This window comes from Salvelinus alpinus, chromosome 2 (genome assembly GCF_045679555.1).
Source record: "Salvelinus alpinus chromosome 2, SLU_Salpinus.1, whole genome shotgun sequence".
NCBI classification, from domain to species: Eukaryota; Metazoa; Chordata; class Actinopteri; order Salmoniformes; family Salmonidae; genus Salvelinus; species Salvelinus alpinus.
The window spans coordinates 49,518,934-49,545,445 of NC_092087.1; the positions used below are offsets into that span (position 1 = coordinate 49,518,934).

At 46.0% G+C, this 26,512-nt stretch overlaps 1 protein-coding gene across 4 annotated transcripts in view; it reads right to left on the reverse strand.

Annotated features, from left to right (window-relative positions):
• Positions 1-26,512, reverse strand: part of LOC139564067 (voltage-dependent L-type calcium channel subunit alpha-1D-like) — a 116,783-nt gene that overhangs the window by 10,087 nt on the left and 80,184 nt on the right. For 3 of the 4 annotated variants that reach the window (XM_071383295.1, XM_071383287.1, XM_071383285.1), the window contains 20 exons: positions 26,335-26,422; positions 25,954-26,061; positions 25,754-25,806; positions 25,283-25,429; positions 24,697-24,898; positions 23,523-23,681; positions 22,686-22,796; positions 20,814-20,897; positions 15,468-15,500; positions 13,937-14,065; positions 11,451-11,516; positions 11,035-11,126; positions 10,526-10,685; positions 9,750-9,877; positions 9,275-9,371; positions 8,854-8,956; positions 8,657-8,758; positions 4,894-5,027; positions 1,517-1,633; positions 526-914 (listed from right to left, as the gene is read on the reverse strand). In XM_071383295.1, coding sequence (XP_071239396.1) covers positions 526-914; positions 1,517-1,633; positions 4,894-5,027; positions 8,657-8,758; positions 8,854-8,956; positions 9,275-9,371; positions 9,750-9,877; positions 10,526-10,685; positions 11,035-11,126; positions 11,451-11,516; positions 13,937-14,065; positions 15,468-15,500; positions 20,814-20,897; positions 22,686-22,796; positions 23,523-23,681; positions 24,697-24,898; positions 25,283-25,429; positions 25,754-25,806; positions 25,954-26,061; positions 26,335-26,422 — 2,502 coding nt within the window. The remainder of the gene's footprint in view (positions 1-525; positions 915-1,516; positions 1,634-4,893; positions 5,028-8,656; positions 8,759-8,853; positions 8,957-9,274; positions 9,372-9,749; positions 9,878-10,525; positions 10,686-11,034; positions 11,127-11,450; positions 11,517-13,936; positions 14,066-15,467; positions 15,501-20,813; positions 20,898-22,685; positions 22,797-23,522; positions 23,682-24,696; positions 24,899-25,282; positions 25,430-25,753; positions 25,807-25,953; positions 26,062-26,334; positions 26,423-26,512) is intronic. The other variant, XM_071383291.1, reaches the window with a different exon arrangement.

Consider the following 26,512-nt stretch of genomic DNA (forward strand, 5'->3'; position numbering starts at 1 on the left):
GCTGTTGGTCAGTTATATGGAATGAGGATGCTGATAAGCATGTGATTGGTCAGTTTAAGGGAGGGTCTGAGAGGGTATGTGCTATAGGTCAGCGACAAGGGGAAGGTCTGATAAGGCGAGCCTAGGTCCTGCCTTTGGCAAATCTTTAATGATAGGTACACAGAATGGCCTTATGGCTAATGGTAGCTGCATGCTAACTCTCCATGCAAACTTATATCCCAGGTTTGTTATATTGTACAAAAACCCATAGTGTTGACATCATCATACACATTGAGACAGCTGTATGACTACGAGGGACTACGAGAGTCACTCAGGTGAATTGACAAGGGACGGAAGAGTTTAAAGGTTAGACATTATAGCTTCTAAATAGTGTGGCATTTGAAGTTTACACGAAGCTTCAAGCCACAGACGTTTCCCCATTTTCTCTTACTCTAACTAATCAATCCCATTCAACAACACATGACGCGTCACCCATTTCATTTCTCGGCCAGAGAAAGAGATAGCTGATGGTCAGTGTGTGGTCACCTTTGTCCCTGCGGCGTGCCGAAGTCGGTGTAGTAGAGGCCACTGCGGTGTCCCGGGTAACCGTTGGCGGGGGGCGGAGTGTACTCATAGTAACGGTGGTGGTGTCCTCCTCCGTTGGGCAGACTGGACACGTTGGCGTTGTTCAGGTTGACGTTGGTGGACTTGGGCGACTTGCCGTACGAGGAGTTGTGGTGGTGGTGATTGGGGTGCGGGTGGGACATGACGTTGGCCCGGCAGAGACGCCCCACCGGCTGCTCCATGTGGGCATAGTGCGGAGGCGGCTGCACCTGCAGGGGCCGCTGGGTGGCGTTGGTCTGTTGCCCTGACGAGCGCCGGTGGTGGTCCCCGTTCACATGGTTGATGTGGTTACCGAACAGGCCACCATTGCGCTGTGGAGGAACACTCAGGGTCAAACGGTCAGGGACTACTTTCTGTTCAACACAGAGGATGAATACACAACGCTAGTGATGTGCGAACTGGGTTGACTTGTTGTGGTTGGTGATTTGTTTTCCTTTCAGAAATCATCGTATGGGCAGAAAATAAATTCAAAAGCTGGTTCGTGATATATGCGCGATGAATGCCCTATAATTCATTTTTCGGAACTGAAAAAAGAAAAACAGAAAGACTGCAAATGGTTTACTTCCTCTGAGAGGAACAGAGTACATAGTCCTGTCCCTACACCTACAGGTTTGATCTGTGCAACTTGTACGTCCAGTCCACCTTGGTGACTAATTGAGTTTATAGCTTTGTGATTTTGCTCGGTAAATGGAAAGTGCCATACAAATCAAATATAACATTATTACCACTGTGTGTATATCTGTGTGTGCCGTGTACAGTGCATCTACCTCCATTAAGGACATTGATGTGAGGCATAATACACTGCCATTACCATTATTCCAATATTCCATTTACCCAAACCAACACATTCCAGCAAGACAAAATACATATGCGTGCCATACACCCCCTCAGGCAGATAAATTGAATAAGTTACCCTATAAATCTCCTCGTCCTCCTCTGGAATAAAGTCTACTAGCTCCTCATCTTGCAGGTCACATGATATCGCTCGTCGAATTTCGGGCCCAATATCATGTAGCGTGCGAAGGCCAGCCTGTAACCATGACAATAGAGGGAGGGGCTAAGGGCTGGTAGGAAGGTTCTCGTTCAGGCAAAGAGGCTCTACACACACACACACACACACACACACACACACACACACACACACACACACACACACACACACACACACACACACACACACACACACACACACACACACACACACACACACACACACAGCTGCCCTTTGCTGGCTCTCACGCAAAACCTGACGTCTACAGACGCCCATACTGGACAGAGCTAGACAGACTGTGAGAGATGAGAACATTTATAAGAGACGAACAAATGTGCTCCCCCTTGATTATGCCTTGTCGTTAGTGTGTCTCCTATGACATTATCCTGAGTGTGTGGTTAAGTGGGAAATGTCAGATACACCTTTGTCTACGTGGACTACTAAAGCTAGTTACAATAGGCACATACTATAGTTTACTTCCTACAGGACCCGTTTCAGTGAGGACAAAATATAGCTAGGAATATGAGGGACATTAGATAGAGAGGACTACCTGAATGATAAAACCTCACGGCTCGAAGCGAACGGTGATGGAAACAGAAGTAAGCTGCTTTGAGTGTGACCTTCATGAGTTGATGGGTGAGATACATGTTAAAACGCTGGATGACGATATAACGAGTGGACGGAGACGACCTGTGTGTCCCAAATGGCACCCTATTCCCTACACAGCGCACTCCTTTTGACCAGAGCCCTATGGGCCCTGTTCAAACGTAGTGCACTATATAGTGAATAGGGAACCATTTGCGACGCAAGCCAGACATACACGCATTACATTGTCAACGGTAACACTGAGACGGAGACACACGCCTCTGCGAAAGAGACAGACATTGATAAACACGTCCGTCATCACACAGACAGGATCATCGTGCACACCAATAGTTTTGATCATGAATGACCTGCTGAGTCATGAATCACAACATTAGCACACTTGGTGGTATGCCACGCACTCAAAAAATGCATGCAGATTCTCACACACGTTTCGTCACACATATATTCTCAACAGTCATGTTGACCCAATCGCTCACACACGCACGCGCGCGCTAGGGCTGTGAACGTCTTGGAATTTTGGGGTTACGTAATTGGCCAGGTTACCCGACGTAACCGTTGGTGTGGGGAGTCCCCTCTACTTTTCTGAACAATTCGCAGAACGTCACCAACGCCGCAGCGGTTATTCTCCGTGGCGATATGTTGTTCAAATTGGTTATAGAGGATGCAGTAATGAGAGAAAAATAGTACTGGAAAAATAATATTCGAAAATGTTAGAATATAGGCTACGCATCCTATAGGATGAATCGTGAAAGGAGCTTGGCTACAGTAGCCGGCGTTCAATTCAGTTGCGCCCCATTTAATAAGAGAGGAAACGCAAAACTGGCACCTGTCCTCATTCCTCGCACATTTACTGACCCTGCAACAAGACACAGTTTTTTTCTGATTGGGGCGATGAAGTCCAGACAGGCTAGGCCTATTGTAGGTAACTTTCCGAATGGCACACCCACCCACCTAAAAGGACCCATCAATCAAAGCCGCCTGCACTGCAGCGCATCTTACTCAAGAAACATAAGCAAATCACATTTGTCCTTTCTCAAAACCGTAATAAAAACCTTGCCTTAGATTCAAATCCTTTACGTAGGATATGAAAAAATAGTCTACATTATAGGATGATGCTAAATCAATGTAGCCAAACATATAAATTGACGAGGGAAGTTTTAAGTAGGATATACACCGAGTGTACAAAACACTAAGAACAATGAACAGCATTATAACAGCAACTTATTCGGAGCAGTTTTTTTAAACTAATAGGCCGATGCCTATTTGCTTGCTGAATCGCATGCGAAAAGAAGCTAAAATCGATAAATAAATAAATAATAAATAATTAACGTGTTCTGACAGGACGATATTTCGCAATTGGTGTGAACGGCGTCATAAACAAGAGATTTCCTTTTTTTAACTTACTAATTATTCAGTCAAAAATAACAGAGTTGGCCTTTACTGAAAATAGGCATTTTACAAGATTAAATCATGACAGGTGTGTATTTTTAAAGAGATAGAGTCCAGACAGGCTACGTTAGGAATCTTTCTGAATGGACATATACTGTAGTCATTTAGAGAGAATCAGAGAACTCACACACGGCACACCCCAGTAAAAAGGACCCGTCAATCAAAGCCACCTGCATATGTCAGACACAAGAGCAAATATTTCTCCTTTCCTTAAAACAAAACCTAGGCCTACTTTAGGCTTTCCAAATGTCGACTATAAGATAATGAATTGTCAAGGAAAGTATGAAGGGGAGAGAGACAGCTATGCGATTGTATAAAGATGAAATTGACAATCACTCATTTATAAACAAATACAAGCAACATGTCCATAGCCTAGTTATCAGCTTTGATTAGTCTATAAATTAAGAAGAGATTCCATATCAAATTACACCATGCCAGGTTGGATTGGCGCATTGTCCAGTTGACAGAACATTAGCGCATTATAGGCCTCAGAGACAGAACAACCTTGTCGACCGCTGTTGAATAATTCACGAATAGTCAGACACATCCAACCTTTTTTGTAAAAGAAGACGTAGCCTATAAAACTTCTAATCCCCCGGTCATTTAGTGGATTAGCTGGTTTAGCTGGTTGACCATCAAACGACAGCTGGTTGACCATCAAACGACAGCTGGTTGACCATCAAACGACAGCTGGTTGACCATCAAACGACAGCTGGTTGACCATCAAACGACAGTTGGAAAGAGATGTAGACAGTTTAATAGACAGACTAAGTTTGCAAAACAATTGCTTATAATCATTAGTAAACACTCCCGCTATTAGGTAAAGTTTATCTACATGAAAATAAAGTTAATCAAAGTTAAAATCTATTTAAAAAAAAAAATGAATGTTGGCCTATTAAAACGGTTTTGAAGTTTTATTTTCATGGCAGTCTTCATCCATAACCATCAGTTACATGGTTATTAAATTACCGTCGCAGCCCTAGCACACGTACATGCACAGTCCCACAGTCTCTCTCGCACACAGACAGACAGACAGACAGACAGACAGACAGACAGACAGACAGACAGACAGACAGACAGACAGACAGACAGACACAGACAGACAGACACACACACACACACAGACACACAGACAGACAGACAGACAGACAGACAGACAGACAGACAGACAGACAGACAGACAGACAGACAGACAGACAGACAGACAGACAGACCAACACACCAACACACACCCCAATACTCACCTGTAGAGCGATGGCTGTGTTGTTCTGGGAGGCGTGCACCCCCACCAGGCCCTCCTCTTTACGTTTCTTGAATTTCCTAAAGTAGTCCTGTATCAGGAAGGTGGCATAGAACTTCCCCACGGTTACCTCATCATCTAGGTGAACAGACCACACAAACGCTTCCTGTGTCAGACAGCAGGTCCCTGCACAGCATCCTGGGAGATTGAGCCTGCCCATATCCCTGCGCCAACTCCCTGACCATACCCCTCAAAAACCGGACCCTAACCAAAAGGATAACCTATAATAATCCTATGATGAGGCACTATATTCTTTAGATCACTATACTGTATTGGACTGTCATGCGCTATACTGCACCGGTAAATAAACTGGCACAGTGCCTTCAGGAGGTATTCTTCTAAAAGTTGGTTGTTGATCAGTGCTAGACAGCCATTTTAAAGTTTTGCCATAGATTTTCAAGCCAATTTAAGTCAAAACTGTAACTAGGCCACTTGGAAACAATCAATGTCATCTTGGTAAGCAACTCCAGTTTATATTTGGCCTTGTGTTTTAGGTTATTGTCCTGCTGAAATATGAATTTGTCTCCCAGTGCCTGTTGGAAAGCAGACTGAACCAGGTTTTCCTCTAGGATTTTGCCTGTGCTTAGCTCTATTCCATTTCTTTTTATTCTAAGAAAAATCCCTAGTTCTTGCCGATGACAAGGATACCCACAACATGATGCAGCCACCACCATGCTATGAAGAGTGGTACTTAGTGATGTGTTGTGTTGGATTTGCACCAAACATAACACTTTGTAGGACATAAAGTTGATTGCTTTGCCACATTTTTGTAGTTTTACTTTAGTGCCTTTTTGCAAACAGGACGCATGTTTTGGAATATTTATGTTCTGTACAGGCTTCCTTCTTTTTACTCTGTCAATTAGGTTAGTATTGTGGAGCAACTCCAATGTTGTTGATCCATCCTGTTTTCTCCAATCACAGTCATTCAAATCTGTAACTGTTTTAAAGTCACCATTGGTCTCATGGTGAAATCTCTGAGTAGTTTCCTTCCTCTCCGGCAACTGAGTTAAGCAGGACACCTGTATCTTTGCAGTGACTGGGTCTATTGATACACCATCCAAAGTGTAATTAATAACTTCACCATGCTCAAAGGGATATTCAATGTCTGCTTTTTTTTACCCATCTACCAATAGGTGCCCTTCTTTGCAAGGCATTGGAAAACCTCCCTGGTCTTTGTGGTTGAATCTGTATTGGAAATTCACTGCTCGACTGAAGGACCTTACAGATAATTGTATTTGCAGGGTACAGAGATGAGGTAGTCATTCAAAAATCATGTTGAACACTATTATTGCACACAGAGTCCATGCAAATTATTATGTGACTTGTTAAGCATTTTGACTCCTGAACTTATTTCAGCTTTTAATTTTTCCTTATTTTGTAAACATTTCTAAAAACATAATTGTGTCTGGGCCAGTGACACACCATCTAAATTGAATCCATGTTAAATTCAGGCTGTAACACAACAAAACGTGGAAAAAGTCAAGGTGTGAATACTTCCTGAAGGCATTGTATGTCATATTAGCTGTCATTCCACCAATTTGGTGCCTTTGTTTCACCTAATTTTAACATTCTGTCACAAAAAGCACACCCTTCTGGATGGTGTACATACCATACCTCAAGATGCATCACATGGATGGCCAATCCTCTCTGTAGGTCAAAGACCACAATCCCTCAATAATAACTCAATAATGTAATCGAGATCCTCAACTACGTCTTTCAGTCCTGGGGACATAGCTTGGAGAGAAGAGGCAACACAAGTTCCATGCCACCACCCTAAAACAGAACCGGTATACCTCACAGGTACACCTCAAATAGAACTAAACCCGAAACCGTAGCTGAACTATGGTTCGATACTAGTTCGGTTCTGGGCATCCCATAGAGATCCCATAATCCCTTTGAATTATAGGATCTCTATTGGGCCTCCTGGCCACTTCTGAACTATCACTTGTACCAATAATCTCCTGTCCAATCTAGGTAGGCAGCCAGAGGAGAGAGAGGCCACAGGCAGGGTCAGAGGTACAGGACTCTTACAGCCCATTGGTTCAAACCTCTAAGATCCTTTTAAAGACTGCAGGTTTAAATAGCACACATTTGTAGGGACTATTATGAGATTATGGCATGTCATTTAGACAGAGTTAACGCTCTAAGCTATTTTTTGTTGTTGTTGTAATTTTACCCAATTTTTACCCCAACTTCGTGATATCTAATTGGTGACTACGACCTTGTCTCATCGCAGCAACTTTCCAATGGGCTCTGGAGAGGCTAAGGTCCAAACACGAGTCCTCCGAAACATGACCCGCCAAGCCTACACTGCTTCTTAACACATTGCTCAATCAACCTGGAAGTCAGCCATGCCAATGCCTCGGAGGAAACACTGTTTGACTGACGACTGGAGTCATCTTGCGTGCTCCTGGCCCGCCACAAGGAGCCGCTAGAGCACGACGAGCCAAGGAAAACCCCCGGCCAAACCTAACCTGCTTGGGCCAATTGAGGGCCTGCCCTACGGGGCTACAGGTCACATCTGGCTGTGACACAGCCTGGGATCGAACCCCAGGCTGTAGTGGCGCCTCAGCACTCGGCAGGCCTAAGCTGTTTTTTGTCATGTCGACCTATGAAACGGCTAAAAAAAGAGCCAGCCAGAGGAATGTAGTCAAGCAGTTGAGATCCACTCCAGCAGAGGGATTCGGGCTGTAAAGGAACCCAACCCAATACACAGTTCGACTCTACTGAGCACATGCAAGCAAGCAGAATTAGGCATACGCGCGAGTAGGCTAGCGCTGGTGTGGATTTGTGTGCGAGCACGTGGAGCAACGTGGAAAAGGGTGTAGACGGAAGATGTTTGCGAGTATATGAACGCGTGCATTTACAGTGCAGTATTGCGTGCGCGTGAGAGAGAATGATTCTGAAGAAGGGGTCACTTTTAAACAAGCATGTCGGGGACAGAGATCGGAGAGGAGAGGCAACACTAGTTCCATGCCACCACCCTAAAACAGAACTGCTTCAGAATATTCTGAAGTTCTTAACAGTCGTTTTTTTGGGGGGGGAGGGGTTTGATAGACACAGATATAAAGCGAAGGTACTGAAGCTGTTGGAAAAGCTCGAGCGGAGCGAGAGAGAGATACATAAGGAGAGCGAGAGAGAGAGGGAGAGAAAGAGAGTTTAGTAGGAGAGATACAGCATGCACTGAGAGACAGTCAGTGGTCTACCACTATGAGGCCATGCAAGCCCAAAGCCTGGCGCACAGTCACAGTAACAGCCACAGGCACAGTCACAGGCACAGTCAAAGTCACAGTCACCCTGGAATCTCCAGTGGTATCCAGAACAGGTGGAAGGAGTGGAGATAAACAATGCACACAGATCAAAAACACACTGCGGAGAACACGAGAGCAGAAAACAGCAGGACCAAGCTGGAATCATGAGTTCGAGAGTGTTTGTGAGGGTGAGCGAGTGTGTGTAGGCTATTTGTGTGTGAGAGAGGGACATTGTTGATATTCGAGAGTTCACACTTGTAGATGTATGCAAGTGGGAAGGTAGAACGTGTGTGTAATATGTGATACTATGTGATGTTGCGCTGGAATGTGTGTATGTGTGTATTGCTACCAGGATCTCAGGTGTGTGTGTGAGTGTGTAATGCCGGGGATGTTATTTCTACTGAGATGTATTGCTGTAGCAGCCTAGGGGAGGGGAGGGGGAGTGATATAACTGACCACCAGCAGGGGGCACCACTTGATCCAGCAGTTTCATGCTGGTCCTCTTCCAGATCTTCTTGATGACGGCTCTCAGCTCCTCGTTGGCCTGCTCCAGATTACCTAGAGCACGGGTAAACACCACACACGGCTTATCACTATCAACACAAACTAAACAACTGGTGCTGTTGTGGGAAGGGGAGGGGGGTGTCTCCTACCGTCTGTTTTGATCTTCAGGGCGGTGCGCACTAACGCAAACAGCGTCGCATTGAACATGACGGTGCCGTCGCTGTTTAGAGGCATGTTCATGGCCACCAGTCTCTGAGAGGGAAAGAGGGTTACTATACGTACGCTGTGTATAGGGTTGAACACATGCCAGATCAATTAGAGGGAGAGGAAGAGATACAGAGACAAAGTGAGAGAGAGATAGCGGGGAGAGAAAGAGAGAGAGATAGCAGAGAAAGAGAAAGAGAGAGAGAGATGGCATAGTGAGAAAGAGATGGCATAGAGAGAAAGAGAGCGAGATGGCATAGAGAGAAAGAGAGAGAGATAGCAGAGAGAGAAAGAGAGAGAGATAGCAGAGAGAGAGAGAGATAGCAGAGAGAGAGAGAGAGAGAGAGATAGCAGAGAGACGGTTACCTTGCAGGCCACTCTATGAGGGCAGAGTTTGCCGAAGCCCAGTGGAGGCTGGATGCGTCGGAGCAGAGTGACCACGTCCAGATGTTTAATCCTGCCCCTGTGTCAGAGAGAGAGAGAGAGAGAGAGAGAGAGAGAGAGAGACAGAGACAGAGACAGAGACAGAGAGAGAGAGAGAGAGAGAGAGAGAGAGAGAGAGAGAGAGAGAGAGACATACATTCAGACAACTGCAACAGGCAGACATAATCTCAAACATAATACAGTCAAATATATCCACTCAATACACCGGGGATGTTCAGTTCTGGTCCTGGAGGGCCGAAACACTTCTGGTTTTGGTGTCTACCTGGTAGTTAATTGCCCTCACCTGGTGTCCCAGGTCTGAAACCAGAAGCGTTCCGGAGAGGATGAAAACCAGAAGCGTTCCGGCCCTCCGGGACCGACATTGAACAGTCCCGAAATAGACACACAACACACTTACTTGGCCTCTGGGTCGTACTCAGACCAGATCCTCTTGAACTCGTCCAAGTGGTGAGGACCCAGGATGGACCAATCGCGAGTAAGGTAGTCAAAGTTGTCCATGATGACCGCCACAAACAAATTGATAATCTAGCGCAACAGAACAAACAGGATCAGAACAGGATAGCGACGGACTGTGTCTACATCCGCAGTCTGTGTGAGCGTACGTGTGGAAATGTACGTGTGTGTGTGTCTGTGTATGTATGCTGCGTGGATATGTATTCCGTGTCTGTTTGTGTGTATGTATGCTGCGTGGATATGTATTCCGTGTCTGTTTGTGTGTATGTATGCTGCGTGGATATGTATTCCGTGTCTGTTTGTGTGTATGTATGCTGCGTGGATATGTATTCCGTGTCTGTTTGTGTGTATGTATGCTGCGTGGATATGTATTCCGTGTCTGTTTGTGTGTGTGTATGCTGCGTGGATATGTATTCCGTGTCTGTGTCTGTGTATGTATGCTGCGTGGATATGTATTCCGTGTCTGTTTGTGTGTATGTATGCTGCGTGGATATGTATTCCGTGTCTGTTTGTGTGTGTGTGTGCTGTGTGTATAGAGTATATGCTGTGTGTATACTTGTGTATAGAGTATATGCTGTGTGTATACGTGTGTATAAAGTATATGCTGTGTGTATACGTGTGTATAGAGTATATGCTGTGTGTATACGTGTGTATAGAGTATATGCTGTGTGTATACGTGTGTATAAAGTATACGCTGTGTGTATAAGTGTATTTATGCACCAGGAAGGCACAGAGCATGTAGAAGCTGATGAAGTAGATGTAGGCGAAGCTGGCGCCACAGGTCATCTCCTCCCCAGGGTTGTAGTCTGACTCTGGGTCACACAGCTTTCCCGAAATACACGACAACATGATCTCCTGCCACGCCTCGCCCGTGGCACACCTGGGACAGAAACATGACTCGTCAGATACCTCAGCGTAACCTTCAAGGCAACCTACTCCCAAGCATGTTACGTCATCGACGTATCTCCTCGCCCCGCGCTACACCTGGGACAAAAACGTGACTCGTCACGTCGAATGAGTCAGCATAACCGTAACCTATCCACAACCCATCCATAACCTTTGCACAACCACATCTCCTGATGAAGGCCTAAAGACCAAAATGTTGTTAATAAAGTACATTGATTGCAGATTCTCTTTTACCTTTAGCTGGACATGTTCTAATCGCTACATATCCGACCTACAACGTCTGCGTGAACTCTGACCCTGTAACCCCCCCGACCCCCACAGACCTGAAGAGCAGCAACACGGCCTGAGGGAAGGTCTGGAAGTTGTTGTTCCGGTTGATGTGGGTGCCGTCCACCATGGCTATCTTCCCAAACACCTGAAACAAACAGTATAGATAGACAAGGACAAGGGTTCGTTTTCATACTGCGTGAAGAATAGGGCTGCGTTCAGAAGGGCATGCAATGGAAACTTTTGCAAAAGAAACTGAAAATTAGCGTTTCTTCAATGAACACGTCCAGGTAGTCTCTTCTGAATTCAATCAGGGTTTTTTTCGCCGTTTGGCACCTTATGAACATGACCCAGGTGTACTGCTGCTCTTTATGAAGAGGTTTAGTGGGGCTGTTGCTGTGAGACTGACTGGAGGATTAAGCTGGTTTGGGGGCGAATGGTTTAGTCGCAAATAGCTGTTTCAGTGACTCACCTGCATGCCAATGACTGCATAGATGAAGAAGAGCATGGCGATCAGAAGGGCAACATATGGCAGAGCCTGGAGAGTGAGAGACAGAGAGAGAGAGAGAGAGAGAGAGAGAGAGAGAGAGAGAGAGAGAGAGAGAGAGAGAGAGAGAGAGAGAGAGAGAGGGATAGAGAGAGAAAGAGAGAAAGAGAGAGGAGCGAGAGAGAGAGAGGAGCGAGAGAGGGAGAAAGAGAGAGAGAGGGATGAGCGAGAGAGGGATAGAGAGAGAAAGAGAGGGCAGAGAAAGAGAGAGGAGCGAGAGAGAGAGAAAGAGAGAGAGAGGGATGAGCGAGAGAGGGATAGAGAGAGAAAGAGAGGGCAGAGAAAGAGAGAGAGAGAGAGAGGAGCGAGAGAGAGAGAGAGAGGGCAGAGAAAGAGGGAGAGAAAGAGAGAGAGAGAGAGGAGCGAGAGGGATAGAGAGAGAAAGAGAGGGAAGAGAAAGAGAGGGAGAGAGGAGCGAGAGAGGGATAGAGAAAGAGGTCAGAGAGAGAAAGAGAGCGAGATAGAGAGAGAAAGAGAGGGCAGGGAAAGAGATAGAGGGTGAACAAGGGACCAGAGTTAGTTCAGTGCATTAACCTTTTCTCAATATAGGGGGTGCTGTTTCAACATTAGCATTTATCGTCTCCAAATTAAACTGCCTTATACTCAATTCTTGCTCGTACAATATGCATATTATAGTTATTATTGGATAGAAAACACTCTCTAGTTTCTATAGCCGTTTGAATTATGTCTCTGAGTGAAACAGAACTCATTCTACAGCACTTTTCCTGATATGGAGTGAGATTTCAGACATTTTGGCCTCTGGTCCCAGGTCAGTTTTAAAGTCCCTGTAAATCCTATGAGGATACAAACACTGCCCATGCCTTCCTCTAGATGTCAGTAAGAGGTGACAATTTGAATGGAGTCGATTGCGCAATCAGGGCCAGTATAAAACAGAAAAGACCGGATGTACCGTTCTTTTCCTGCTGCGCCTCACGCAAGATGGACGTCGGACTCTCTCTCTTTCCAAGCGTTGGTTTAGCCACTTATATATCGCCGGTCATGTTTTTACTCGTTATAGGTGTTAAAAACATCATAAGGTAGTTCATTTTAACCGTTTTATAGCAATTTCTATCCGTTTAGTGCGATTTTGAGGCTTTGCTTTGTGATGCACATTGAAGCACCGGGCACGTTTCGGGGTCCCGGTCGAACGTTAGTGGGCATTTCGACGGACAAGAGGACAGCTTTCGACCAAAAGAAGATTAGACCCAAGAAAGGATACATTGCCCAATATACTGATGGAAGAACAGCTCACAGTAAGAACTATTTATGATGATAAATCGTTGTTCTGTCGAAAAATGTTATACGCATATTCCGCCATTTTTTTTGGTATAGCTTCGCTTGGCGAACCCTGTATTGCACAGTAAGGATATTTTTAGAAATGTAATTCAGCGATTGCATTAAGAACTAATTTGTCTTTCGATTGCTGTCCACCCTATATTTTTTAGTCAAGTTTACGATTAGTTATTCATTACGCCAGATCACTGTCCAAAATGGAGCCCGACATTTTCAGGCTAGTTTTGCTAGTATTGTCATGTTATAACCACGTTTTTTTGTGGCTAAATATGCACATTTTCGAACAAACTCTATATGTATGTTGTAATATGATGTTACAGGGGTGTCATCGGAAGAATTCTGAGAAGGTTAGTGAAAAAATTAATACATTTTGGCGATGATTACGTTATCTCTCTCTTTGGCTTGTATCAATGCTCGGGTAACGTTTGCACATGTGGTATGCTAATATAACGATTTATTGTGTTTTCGCTGTAAAACACTTAGAACATCTGAAATATTGTCTGAATTCACAAGATCTGTGTCTTTCCAATGCTATGCTTTGTCTATTTTTAAGAAATGTTTTATGATGAGTAAATTGGTAATACACGTTGCTCTCTGTATTTATTCTAGTCGAGTTGTGATGGTGGGTGCAATTGTAAACTATGATTTCTACCTGAAATATGCACATTTTTCTAACAAAAACTATCCTATACAATAAATATGTTATCAGACTGTCATCTGATGAGGTTTTTTCTTGGTTAGTGGCTATCAATATCTTTATTTGGCTGAATTGGTGATAGCTACTGGTGGAGAGAAAAAATGGTGGACAAAGAAAATGGTGTCTTTTGCTAACGTGGTTAGCTAATAGATTTACATATTGTGTCTTCCCTGTAAAACATTTTAAAAATCAGAAATGATTGCTGGATTCACAAGAAGTGGATCTTTCATCTGGTATCTTGGACTTGTGATTGAATGATATTTAGATGCTACTATTTACTTGTGACGCTATGCTAGCTATGCTATTCAGCTTTTTTACTGGTGGGGGGTGGGGGGTGCTCCCGGATCCGGGTTTCTGACTCGTTAGAAGTTAACAGCCTGGTAAATGACTGATGAGTTATCAGGGGTGTGGTCGTCCTCACCTGGAAAGACTTGATGAAGGTCCACAGGAGGGTGCGGATCCCCTCCCCTCTGCTCAGCAGTTTGACCAATCGCATGACTCGGAAGAGGCGGAAGAAGGTGATGGAGATGCGAGCGTTGTCCTCCGTGTTCTGTAGGGGGCGGAGGCAGCGTCAGAGGACCGGAGTGTGTGTGTGTGTGAGTGTGAGTGTGTACACAGGGAACCTGGCTGTGCTTCAATGCCATGGACAAGCACTTAACAGTACTCAGCGTACTACACGCAGGTACACTTAGTCCAAAGGCGATCCTAAAGGTCTACTGAGGCTGAGATGTGAGATACATACGAGCTGATTCAGCGTGCCGCATCTTGACATCGCCTAAAATCTCCCCGTGAACCTGTGACCTTTGAGACAACCGAGGGTTGCTCGAGGGATGGGGACTACGTGACGTAGGTAACATGAACTAATCCTCGCTCAACTGGGACAAGTTAACTACGGAACTACAGATCAGTCTAGGAAAGAGGATTAAAAGAGGCTTTAGAAGTCCCCAGTATATTTCACATTCCTTTAAGTATTCCCGGTAGGGACATCAAGACACTTCCTCTCAAAACCAGGCGAATCCTGGACTTGTGGCATGTAGAAGGGAGTTTTTCCCCCCCAACTCTCTCCTCGGCGACCACCAGCCACTTCACACATCTGTTCTATCATGGAGGAGAGGTTGGGAAAACCCAGTACAACCTGACTGACAGGAGTTTAAAGTGACAGGGTGGGAGTAGTAGTCCCCTACGCAGGACGGCTGAAGCTGATAGGCATCTGCATCTACGGGGCTGGTCGTGAAGCTCTACCAGGAGCCCTGCTACAGTACAGCCCTACAGGGGAGGAGAGGGACAGGACCGCATGCCGTAGGGAGAGAAAACCTTGCCATAACTCGACTGGACACATCAGCACAAGCATGGTAACCCCCCGGTCCAGAGTCACTGCATGCAGAGTCACAGTGGGAATAACACCCCCCCCCCCCCCCCCCACCCGAGAGGTCAGCCAGGAGGAGTCAAATGTCATAGCAAAGGTCATGACCCCTACCCCAATGGGTCATCCACGGTTCGCCGCCCCACGCAGGGGCCACATGGCACGGCGGAGAGCATGCGGCGGTGTCAGCGCTACAAACGTGAGGAGGAGCGGAGAGAACCCGCCCTCGCCATGGGGGATGCACACCGCCACGTTTGAGTGATCGACACACTCTCCTTCAAAAAACAACATGCCCAAACGAAAACGGGGATATGAAGAGCAAAAAAAGCCAAAGCAAACTGACTCAAACCAACAGAAAATACAACCAAAAAGAACTGTCAAAACCCCAAACCAAACTGTTCTCAGAATGGAAAGTAAACTTTTTAATTGTATAAATTAAAAAGGCGAGGTTATACAAGAGGCCATGTAGAGGATTAGAGGAGGTTACATAGATAGAAGACAAAAGAAATAAACAAGCAAATCAACATAAACCAATGAAAACCCAGAGAAGAGCGGGCAAGGCCCTGATTGGGGGGGAAGAGCATCTTACCCCCGACTCATCCACCTGAGGAGCCTCCGTTGGCTTTAAAAATCAAAGACCTGTGTTAATGACTCGCACAACGTTATCACAGCGTTATCACAGCGTTATCCCTTATACTTGCACACTTGATCGCAACGTCATCAACGTGTTTAAGACGTACGCACCCTTACACACTCACACTTAACCACATATACCATCACACTTAAAAAAACGGACGTTGCGTTGGAGACCGACACACAACATTGTCTCGACACTTGAGGCTTATGTAACACTGAAAGACCGGACTCACGCACACCTAAATCACAACCCCTATGTAACATAACGCTAAGGACACAAAGAACAGAATCTCAGCGCGTTAAACGTTTAAGACTGTCAGACAACATACAGTTCGGCTTAACAACTTCTACGTGGTGCTTACGTTGCATTTAAGACCGGCATACAAGGCAGTGTAACACGTAAGGTAACGTTTAAGACTGAAACACGACTTCATCACTCACTGTGTGATGGTAACATGTGATCTTAGGGGGCGAAAGAAAAGCTTGTGGCTGGACACATGGATCACGTTGGAACAATGTTTATGAAACAACATTTGACTGACGCTGATTCTTATTATGACGCTTATGGGTAGGACGGTTCCAAACGTAACGTTAACCCCGACTATAACAGCGTTGCTATAGCGACTGTCACACAACTCATATATAACCCATTCCTATCAGTCAACAGGTCATACTACTAGTGCTTCGGTAACTATGGTAACCAATAAACAACCTTTCCTCCACTCATGTAATATCACTATTGGCTTTTGGCTTGTCATCAGTATATGATTCAGAACTCATTCAGAATTTGTACTTCAACCTTTCCAGTATGTCACTTAAGGAATACTGTTTTTGGGACTGTGTTAACATTGGACTAATGAAAAAAATAGCAAAATATCGTTTTTGAGTGGATTTTTCCTTTAAGGCTGAAAATCATCGATCTTACGCTAACTCACACTCTCCGTTTCTCCCGCCCACAAATCCACACGAACGCGCGGCACACAAATCCACACAAACACACCCCACCGACACACATTTAGTAAAACATCACACACAAAGTTAGTCACATTGTATTAGTCAAAACGCTTTAAAATGCAGCTGTCAACACCTATATGGGAAAACAGTATATTCCTCATCAAAACACCACTGTGAAAACTGAGAGAACTGTGAGAGAAACTGTGAACCACTGTACGCTTTCAGGGTGTATGACTTCACAGCAACAGTACAGGAACAACACTGAGTGATGTCATCAACAGGGGGACAGTAAGAGTAGAGTAACTCCAGTCAGACACGGCTTCAGGTCAATCATCTCCCGCAGTGGCTCACACTGAACAACAGGAACGTTACGGCTTCAGGTCAATCATCTCCCGCAGTGGCTCACACTGAACAACAGGAACGTTACGGCTTCAGGTCAATCATCTCCCGCAGTGGCTCACACTGAACAACAGGAACGTTACGGCTTCAGGTCAATCATCTCCCGCAGTGGCTCACACTGAACAACAGGAACGTTACGGGGTGCCGGAACGAGCAAAGCGTCACAACACGTGGAATAATAACGCTTGGGGAGGTTCTCTAGGTAATCCTGGCCAACCTGCAGCGTTTGACGGAGCGTGTGTTCGGCATTGCCACGTCGCCGCAGACAAGCGCCGCACGTGTACACGCGAGACAAGTTTCGATGATGAGGAGGAGCCGTCAGTGATATCTGTCAGCGTCGCACGCAGCAAAACCCCCCATGCGAGTCAACAGTCAGTGCCCTGCATCAGAGTCGCCGCTAGAGGACGCTCTCACGGTCCAGTGCGGAGAGAGTAAAAGAGATCAAGGGAGAGAGAGAGAAGAGGGGGAGAGGAAAAGGGGAGAGAGAGAGGGGGGGAGAGAGGAGGGAGAGAGAGAGGGTTCGGGGGTAGGGAAAGAGGGAGGGAGCAAGAGAAAGAAAGTGAGAGAACCAGAATAGTTGGAGGAAGAGAGCGGTGAGAGATCAAGTGACAGAGAAGTGCACCTGACTGAAGGCTACACACCTGGACCTGCTCTACAACATGAGCTCCGTTGGGAGCTTTAAGAGCTTCACTACATGGGAAGACAGAACAGAAGACAGAGAGACAATCACTCACAGAGACACAAACGCACGATCAACAAAGAACCTCAGACTCAGCTACCGCGTTGATGGAACCACCAGAGATTACAGTCATCAGATCTGCTTATGGCCTGGCTATAAGTGCTCTGTTTCTTCCGTGAGGCTCACACTGATTGTGAATGACTGTTAGTGAAGCCTGATGCTGGCTACTTTGCCTGTGTTTCAACTTTTGACCCTGGTCGAACTTTGATATTGATTGCGCTGCTTTAATTGTGTTCCTAAGCAGAAGCAGACCTTACTTCTGCTTAGGAAGAACACGCTGCGGAAAGAAATAGAATGTAAAAGTCAATCCAATATTAAATCGCCACTGTCTGTACATTCTATTTCATTCTATTTCTATGTTGCAGCATTGTGCCGGGTGAACAACATGCCCTAGCTGTGCTCTGAGCTCCAGGGCCATTCTGTCTGGAGGGGAAAATAGACAAGGGAGGTGTGGCGAGAGAGAAGGGTCAAACTTCACAAAGGGTCACAAAAGGTCAGTGAGCAGGCGGACTGACCGGTGCAGGGCCCATCGCCATTTGTGTGTGAGGGAGGGAGGGGGAGGGGGGGGGGGGACATGGGGAGGACGGGGTGAACACCTGACACTTTCCCAGCATGCATCAGGAGAGGAGGTACATAGATCCTAGAACAGAAGTTAAAACAGCCCAACTGAATGGAGTGTCTATCCGTCTATCTGTGAAAGACAGTGAGGCAGAATGGCAGCATGCAAACCAACAGCCAATGGGAGATGGAAATGGGCTCTCACACACACACACACACACACACACACACACACACACACACACACACACACACACACACACACACACACACACACACACACACACACACACACACACACACACACACACACACACACACACACACACACACACACCATATGTATGTTAAACACAGAAAACACACATACCAGCTCTCACACAGAGTCATGCACTAACACATTCATATCCACATAAAACAGGAACACAGTCACTGACACACTGACATATGGTGACTCCAGAGAAACAGCACTGAAAGTAGAGCACTAAGAGAGAGAGAGAGAGAGAGAAAGAGAGAGAGTGCGAGTGAGAGCGAGACAGAGAGAGAGAGTGCGAGTGAGAGCGAGACAGAGAGACAGAGAGAGAGAGAGAGAGAGAAAGAGAGAGAGTGCGAGTGAGAGCGAGACAGAGAGACAGAGAGAGAGAGAGAGAAAGAGAGAGATTGAGTGAGAGAACGAGACAGAGAGAGAGGGAGAGAGCGAGACAGAGAGAGAGGGAGAGAGCGAGACAGAGAGAGAGGGAGAGAGCGAGACAGAGAGAGAGGGAGAGAGCGAGACAGAGAGAGAGGGAGACAGAGAGAGAGGGAGAGAGCGAGACAGAGAGAGAGGGAGAGAGCGAGACAGAGAGAGAGGGAGAGAGCGAGACAGAGAGAGCGAGAGCGAGAGAGAGAGAGAGAGAGAGAGAGAGAGAGAGAGAGAGAGAGAGAGAGAGAGGGAGAGGGAGAGAGAGAGAGAGAGAGAGAGAGAGAGAGAGAGAGAGAGAGAGAGAGAGAGAGGGAGAGAGGGAGAGAGAGAGAGAGAGAGAGAGAGAGAGAGAGAGAGAGAGAGAGAGAGAGAGAGAGAGAGAGAGAGAGAGAGAGAGAGAGAGAGAGAGAGAGGGAGAGAGAGAGGGAGAGAGGGAGAGAGAGGGAGAGGGAGAGGGAGAGGGAGAGGGAGAGAGAGAGAGAGAGAGAGAGAGAGAGAGGGAGAGAGGGAGAGAGAGAGAGAGGGAGAGAGAGAGAGAGAGAGAGAGAGAGAGAGAGAGAGAGAGAGGGAGAGAGAGAGGGAGAGAGAGAGAGAGAGAGAGAGAGTTGAGCAGTGAAGCTCTGCAACACTGCACCTATAATCTACTATGAAAATGTGTGTGAGTGAGAGTGTGTGTGTATTCATTGACAACGGGTACATGTGACATGCACTGACATACTGTATGTACATTATTGACATTGTGTACAGTATGCACACTGCACGGTGCCGCATGTGACTTAAGAGAGTGTTGCGTTAGTAGAGTTAAGTTAGTCGCGGTCGCTTTTCAACAGAGCACTACCCGACCAGGCTATGCAGAGAACGTTCCAGCGGTAGTCTGCTACGGTAGTTCTAAGTAGTAGTCACCCACCGTTTGACCCTGTCTTGGCAGACTAACTCAACCAGGCCTAAGTACTGCCAGATCTTGAAGCATGGTCGACAGATATCCCTCTAGCTTTTGCCTAATGGTTACATCATCTCAGAACATTTCTTTACAAACGCAATTTTTTTTGGTTTGTTGCCCAAACTGACAAAACGTTCGATGACTCATTTGGAGTTTCGTAATCCATTATCAGTGTGAAGGGATTCGCGAAGACAAAGTTGTTTACGAAACAGATTAACGCGCAGAAAGGGATGAGTTGGATCCTTGCCATACTAGCCTCTACAAGTTTCTATGGAAACAGAACGAACACGAGCTCAAGGGTTAGACGACCAAGCGGATACAACAAGCGACATCGCACGGCTCGTAACCCATCTACAGATCGCCATGGTTACAGCGTGTGGGACACCTCTGTTGGGAAACGTCCGGGTGCACCGAGGCATCGTAACACTCGCTTCAACAATCAAACATGTCACCACGTCGTACCATACCACGCAGTAGGAATGCATTGCACACGACCTGAGTGTCAGAATGAACAGAAGCTGCTGTACAACGGAGGTCAGGGGGTTCATTTTAATAGCGACACTACATGTTTTTACCAGACAGGAGAGTACAAGACAAGAATTACAAGAAGACTAAAGCCGTACAGAGGAAGCCAATAGAACCACTAGCAGACTGAAAACCAATAGAGTATATATTGCCGAACAGAATATCATTTGAGACACATAAACAGTACATTTCCTAATATAGCGATCTGAATCAGTTTCACGCCAAGTATGAAGTGATGAGCAGCAGCAGTGTAGTACCAACTAGCTAACATAGGGGGCACTGTGGGCCTAATGTAAAATAATATAGAATCCACGAGGGGAGAGGGAGACTGACATGAGGAAGGCGCTGGGATTTACTCTCTCGGTCTAATGTTCACTCGACTTAAATCTAAGCGTCTTCCTCAACCCCAGGACACGCGTAGGAATAATACTGGTGCTACTGGCACTCTGGCTTCATTGTACGGCTTCAGTTTCACAGAAGAGGCAGAAAAGGTAGTACTTACATTCACTTCAGTGATAGCAATATCAACGACGCTACCAACTACAATTAAGGCATCAAACGTGTTCCACGCATCAGTGAAATAGTGCTGTTACGTCAGGCCGCAACACACAAGGGGATGAGAGGGGGGTGAGGAATTTGAGAGAGAAAGAGAGAGGAGAGAGAAGAGGAGTACAGTGTGTGGATAGGAGCATGTACGGGAGGCAGCAGGGAGGGCCAGAGAAGGAGAGAAGACAGACAAAGAGAAAAAGAAGCCATCAAGACCTGAATAATCAATACCAGAGAGAGAGTTACCGACAGAGGCCCTTTGGTAGCAGAGGAGCTGAAGTCAGCAGAAACAGCAGCCCATATAACCTAAGACCAGGGGTGTATTCAGTGAGGCGAAACATCCAGAACGTTCCCTTTCCCTTTAGAAAATGTTACATTACAATGAACTCCTCTACCCGACAGACGATCACAGCTGTTCAAGCTGTTCACAGCTGTTCAGACGATCAATGAATTTATACAGTGTTTACAGTCATTACCCAAATTGTTTGGCACCCCTTGGTAAAGATGAGCGTACGGAAAATATGAAAAGAGATCTCTTTGGCGACGAAAGAAGGATGCATAGAAAAGAACCTCATACCTACTGTCAGATATTGTGGTGGATCTTTGATGTTATGGGGATATTTTGCTTCCACTGGTCCTGGGGCCCTTGTTAAGGGCAACGGGAGCATGAACTTTACCAAGTACCAGGACATTTTAGCCAAAAACCTGGTTGCCTCTGCCAGGAGGCTGGATCTTCCAACCAGACAATAACTCGAGGCACACATCAAAATCCACAAAGAAATTGTTAATTGACCACAAAACCTTGCGTTTCAGGCCACGGAATTAGGGCAAAAAGGCCTTATGAGACATGTAATGTATCGTCATAAAGAATTATAAAGATAACATTCGCCTAGGAACTCACTTGGCGAAGGCCACAGGACTGAAAATGAACACATTCAATGTATCTGTTACTAGCAAATGCAGTCGTGGGTGGTGACTCTACAATTCAGCGGAAAAGGCAAGGCAAAGGAAGGATTATATTGTAGGCGTCCCTTAGTGGGGGCGTTACTCAAAATCTGGACCGCCCATAGGGTCACAGTGACGCTATTGTTTTGAGTAATGACTCGTCAAAAGTTTTGAGTAGTGTTTACAGTTTACAGTGTAGGCGGGGGTTAAGTGGTGAGGTTTAATACGAAAATACTGTATTACCTTAACTAGTACGGAGCTACTGGCGTCATTTCAGTTACTTTCAAACAATATCTGCATGTTAAGTGCATCTACTCCAATGTACGACTGTATTGTCAACGACTGGGTGTAACACAAATGTGATCTATAAATGTTAATGTGTTTGAAAGTTAGGTTGGCCACTTATTAGCGTTTCAGAGACATGCTCTAGTAGGTGACAGTCACACACAGAGAGAGAGAGAGAGAGAAAAAGAAAGAAAGAAAAAGAGAGAGGGAGAGAGAGAGAGAAAAAAAAGAGAGAGAGAGAGAGATAGAGAGATAAAGATATATATATATAGAGAGAGAGAGATAGAGATAGAGATATAGAGAGAGAGAGAGAAAAAGAGAGAGAGAGAGAGAAAAAGAGAAAAAGAGAAAGAGTCCTGTCTCTAGGCACTGCAGTACTGCACCACACCAGTCAGTCTCTTACTGGGTCCCGGTCCTTATCCTCAACAACTAATAATAATAAAGGTACTGTACACACAAGAACCAAAGACACCTGCAAACCTAATGGGCCAAATGTGCAGAATGAAACGGCATCTACGTATGTGAGATGTGTGTCCATCTGTGTGCACACGTGCATGCATCTGTGTGTGTGTGTGTCTGTGTGCAGGCGTGTCCTTACCCTGGGTTTGAAGGCGATGAGTTTGAGCACCATCTCCGCAGCGAAAACAGCAGTGAAGACCATGTTGAGGATGTCCATCACATAGTTAAATGTCGCAGACTGGCCATAGTGCTACAGACAGGAGAGTGATAGAGAGGGAGGGTGGGAGGGAGGGAGAGAGAGACAGATAGACAGAGACAGAAGCACACAGAAACAGATACAGACAGACAGAGAAAGACAGCGAGACAGACAGAGATAGAGACAGACAGAGACAGATAGACAGAGACAGACAGACAGAGATAGAGACAGACAGACACAGACAGATAGAGACAGACAGATAGATACAGACAGAGATAGACAGACAGAGATAAAGACAGACAGAGACAGACAGACATAGACAGAGACAAAGAGACAGAGACAGACACAGACAGAGATAGAGACAGACAGACAGACACAGACAGAGATAGAGACAGACAGAGACAGACAGAGATAGAGACAGACAGAGACAGATACAGACAGAGACACAGAGATAGAGACAGATAGAGACAGACAGAGATAGAGACAGACAGAGACAGATACAGACAGAGACACAGAGACAGAGACAGAGACAGATAGAGACAGACAGAGATAGAGACAGACAGAGACAGACAGACAGAGACAGACAGAGACAGACAGAGAGGGGTGGACGTAGAGAAAGTGCAGATGTAAGTGCCAGATATTGTATAGAAGAATAAAGAGGTTGCACAAAGCACTAGGAAGCTGAGATGCTCAGGGGTTGTACTGCAGGAGATTGCCTAACAGTGAATGCTGCTACACAACTAGGGCTTTATGAACGGGTTGGGTTGAGCTTCTTCTTACCTGCACAGCCAGGCAGAGTGTGTTGAGCATGATGAGGACGAACATGATGTACTCAAACCCGGTGGAGTTGACCACGTACCAGAACTTATACTGGTAGGGGTTCTTAGGGATGTACCTCCTCAACGAATGGGCCTTCAGGGCATACTCCACACACTGACGCTGTAGAACACACGGGGAGGCAGGGAGCCTCGTGGTTAGAGCGTTGGACCAGTAACCGAAAGGTTGCTGGATCGAATCCCTGAACAAGGCAGTTAACCCACTGTTCCCTTTTAGGCTGTCATTGTAAATAAAAATTTGTTCTTAACTAACTTGCCTAGTTAAATAAAGGTTACATTTAAAATATAATTAAACACACACGGTTATACACTACATACCTGTACACATAGTATAGTAGAGTACTTAAGCAATAAGGCACGAGGGGGTGTGGTATATAGGCAATAAACCACGGCTACATGGCCAATAAACCTGTTCTTACGCACGACGCAAAGCAGAGTGCCTGGATACAGCCCTTAACCGTGGTATATTGGCCATATACCACCCAGGTGCCTTACTGCCACCATAAACTGGTTACCAACGTAATTAAAACAATGAAAATGACTTTCTGTCATACCCATGGTGTAAACTGGGTGGTTCGAACTGGGTGGTCTGTTATAAACTGGGTGATTCGAGCACTGAATGCTGATTGGCTGACAGCCGCGGTATATCAGACCGTATACCAAGGGTATGACAAGAAGGATATTTTTACTGCTCTAATTATGTCGGTAACCAGTTTATAATGACAATAAGGCACCTCGGGGGTTTGTGATATATGGCCAATATACCACGGCTAAGGGCTGTGTCCAGGCACTCCGCGTTGCAACGTGCGAAAGAACATCCCTCAGCCGTATATATTGGCCATATACCACACCCCCTCGGGCCTTACTGCTTAAATATACCACGGCTTTCAGCCAATCAGCATTCAGGGCTCGAACCACCCGGTTTATAAACACAAACATAGCATAGCAACACACTCAGAACACTTACCCAGTGTGGGAGAACTGCTAGTCTAGACATGTAGCGCCACACAACTCATAGTCACACATAGACACACACACACACACACACATAGACACCGCATGAACACACACACGTGTTCACGAACACACACGCACGCCCAGGGAATTGTGTTTCTGACCTGGTTCTTATCCAGCTCACAGTTCTTGTACTCTTTCTCTCCCTGCTCCTGAAACGTAACGATGACGAAACCCACGAAGATGTTCATCATGAAGAAGGCGATGATGATGATGTAGATGATGAAGAAGATGGAGATCTCGATGCGGTAGTTGTAGATGGGACCCAGGTTCTCCCTGTTCGAGTCTATGGCCTTGTAGAGCAACCTGAGAGAGTGGAGAGAGAGAGAGAGAGAGAGAGAGAGAGAGAGAGAGAGAGAGAGAGAGAGAGAGAGAGAGAGGAGAGAGAGAGAGAGAAAAAGAGAGAGAGAGAGAGATAGATAGAGCGAGAGTGAGAAACAGAGAGAGCGAGAGAGAAAAAGAGAGAGAGAGAGATAGACAGAGCGAGAGAGAGAGATAGACAGAGCGAGAGAGAGAGAGAGCGAGAGTGAGAAACAGAGAGAGAGAGAGAGCGAGAGAGAAAAAGTGTGGGTGTGAGGAGCGAGAACACACGTTTGTTTAACTTCTGTTTTTTTTTATACACAAAAGGCCAAAAATATGAAGGTGTATTATATTGTATATGGGTGTATAATATGAGTGGGTGTGTCTTACGAAGGCCAGCCCTCGAAGGTAGACACAGTGAACAGAGCCATCATGGCCATGAGCACGTTGTCAAAGTTGAACTCGCTGTTGTGCCACACTCTCTTATGGAGGAACGGCTGGTTCACGTCCCCGTCCTTATAAAGGATGTAGGTGCCCCTGGGAGGTTAGAGGTCAAGAGGACACAGGGGTTAGAGGTCAAGAGGACACAGGGGTTAGAGGTCAAGAGGACACAGGGGTTAGAGGTCAAGAGGACACAGGGGTTAGAGGTCAGAGGTCCGGATATAGGATTCGTCCTATGATGTACCGTACGGTAAAGAACATATTGTGAATGTTGTGAATATGTCCGTCTATGCGCAACACGCTCATATCAAAGACGCTGCAGAACACCTACTGTACGGTAAATGTAAGTATTTCTGATACAAAATGGATGGTGTCAGTTTGCTGTGTGTAGATGGACAAAGGCGTCAAAAAACAACTGACTTGCAATCGTCGGGGCCAGACTTGGCTTCGTCCGTGCAGCGGTAAAACTTCCCCTGCAAAGCAAACACAACACGTTCTTCTAAACGGTACTGCTACAAAACGAACCCTCAAGGTCGGGGATTTACTGAAGCTACGATGCCATTGACATCACAATCCGTGTTAACGGTGCTGATCTTAGAGCCGGGTGTTACGGTGTTGACCTTGAACAGCTGCACTCCTATGCAGGCGAACATGAACTGCAGCAGCGTGGTGACGATCATGATGTTACCGATGGTCCGGATGGCCACGAACACACACTGGACCACGTGCTGCAGGGGTCAAAGTTCAAATGTCAGCAGCTACTGAACAGTGAGATGGCATTACGTTGGCGAAAGGTCAATATATGTCAAACACGTAGGAAGAAGGAGGTACAGCGACGACGCAGTTCTAGAAAGTCGTTTAAAAAAAAAACCTGTACAGGTTTTTAGCAACAAACTGTCCCAAGTTTACTGCACTTGTTCTACGAATACTACGGCAAGTAATATGGTACTGAAAGAGAAAGAGTAGGATGTAAAACGTTTTAGGATGAGGCAGTACTGTACCTTGAGGCCCTTGGCTCGGTTGATGGCCCTCAGGGGCCTGAGCACTCGCAGGACTCTCAGAATCTTCACCACTGAGATGGCGGAGGACCTAAAAGACATCACAGGAACTCCCTGTCAGAAACAAACTCGCCCTCTCTAAACACAACCATTCATTGCCATAATCAAACTTGACCGTGTC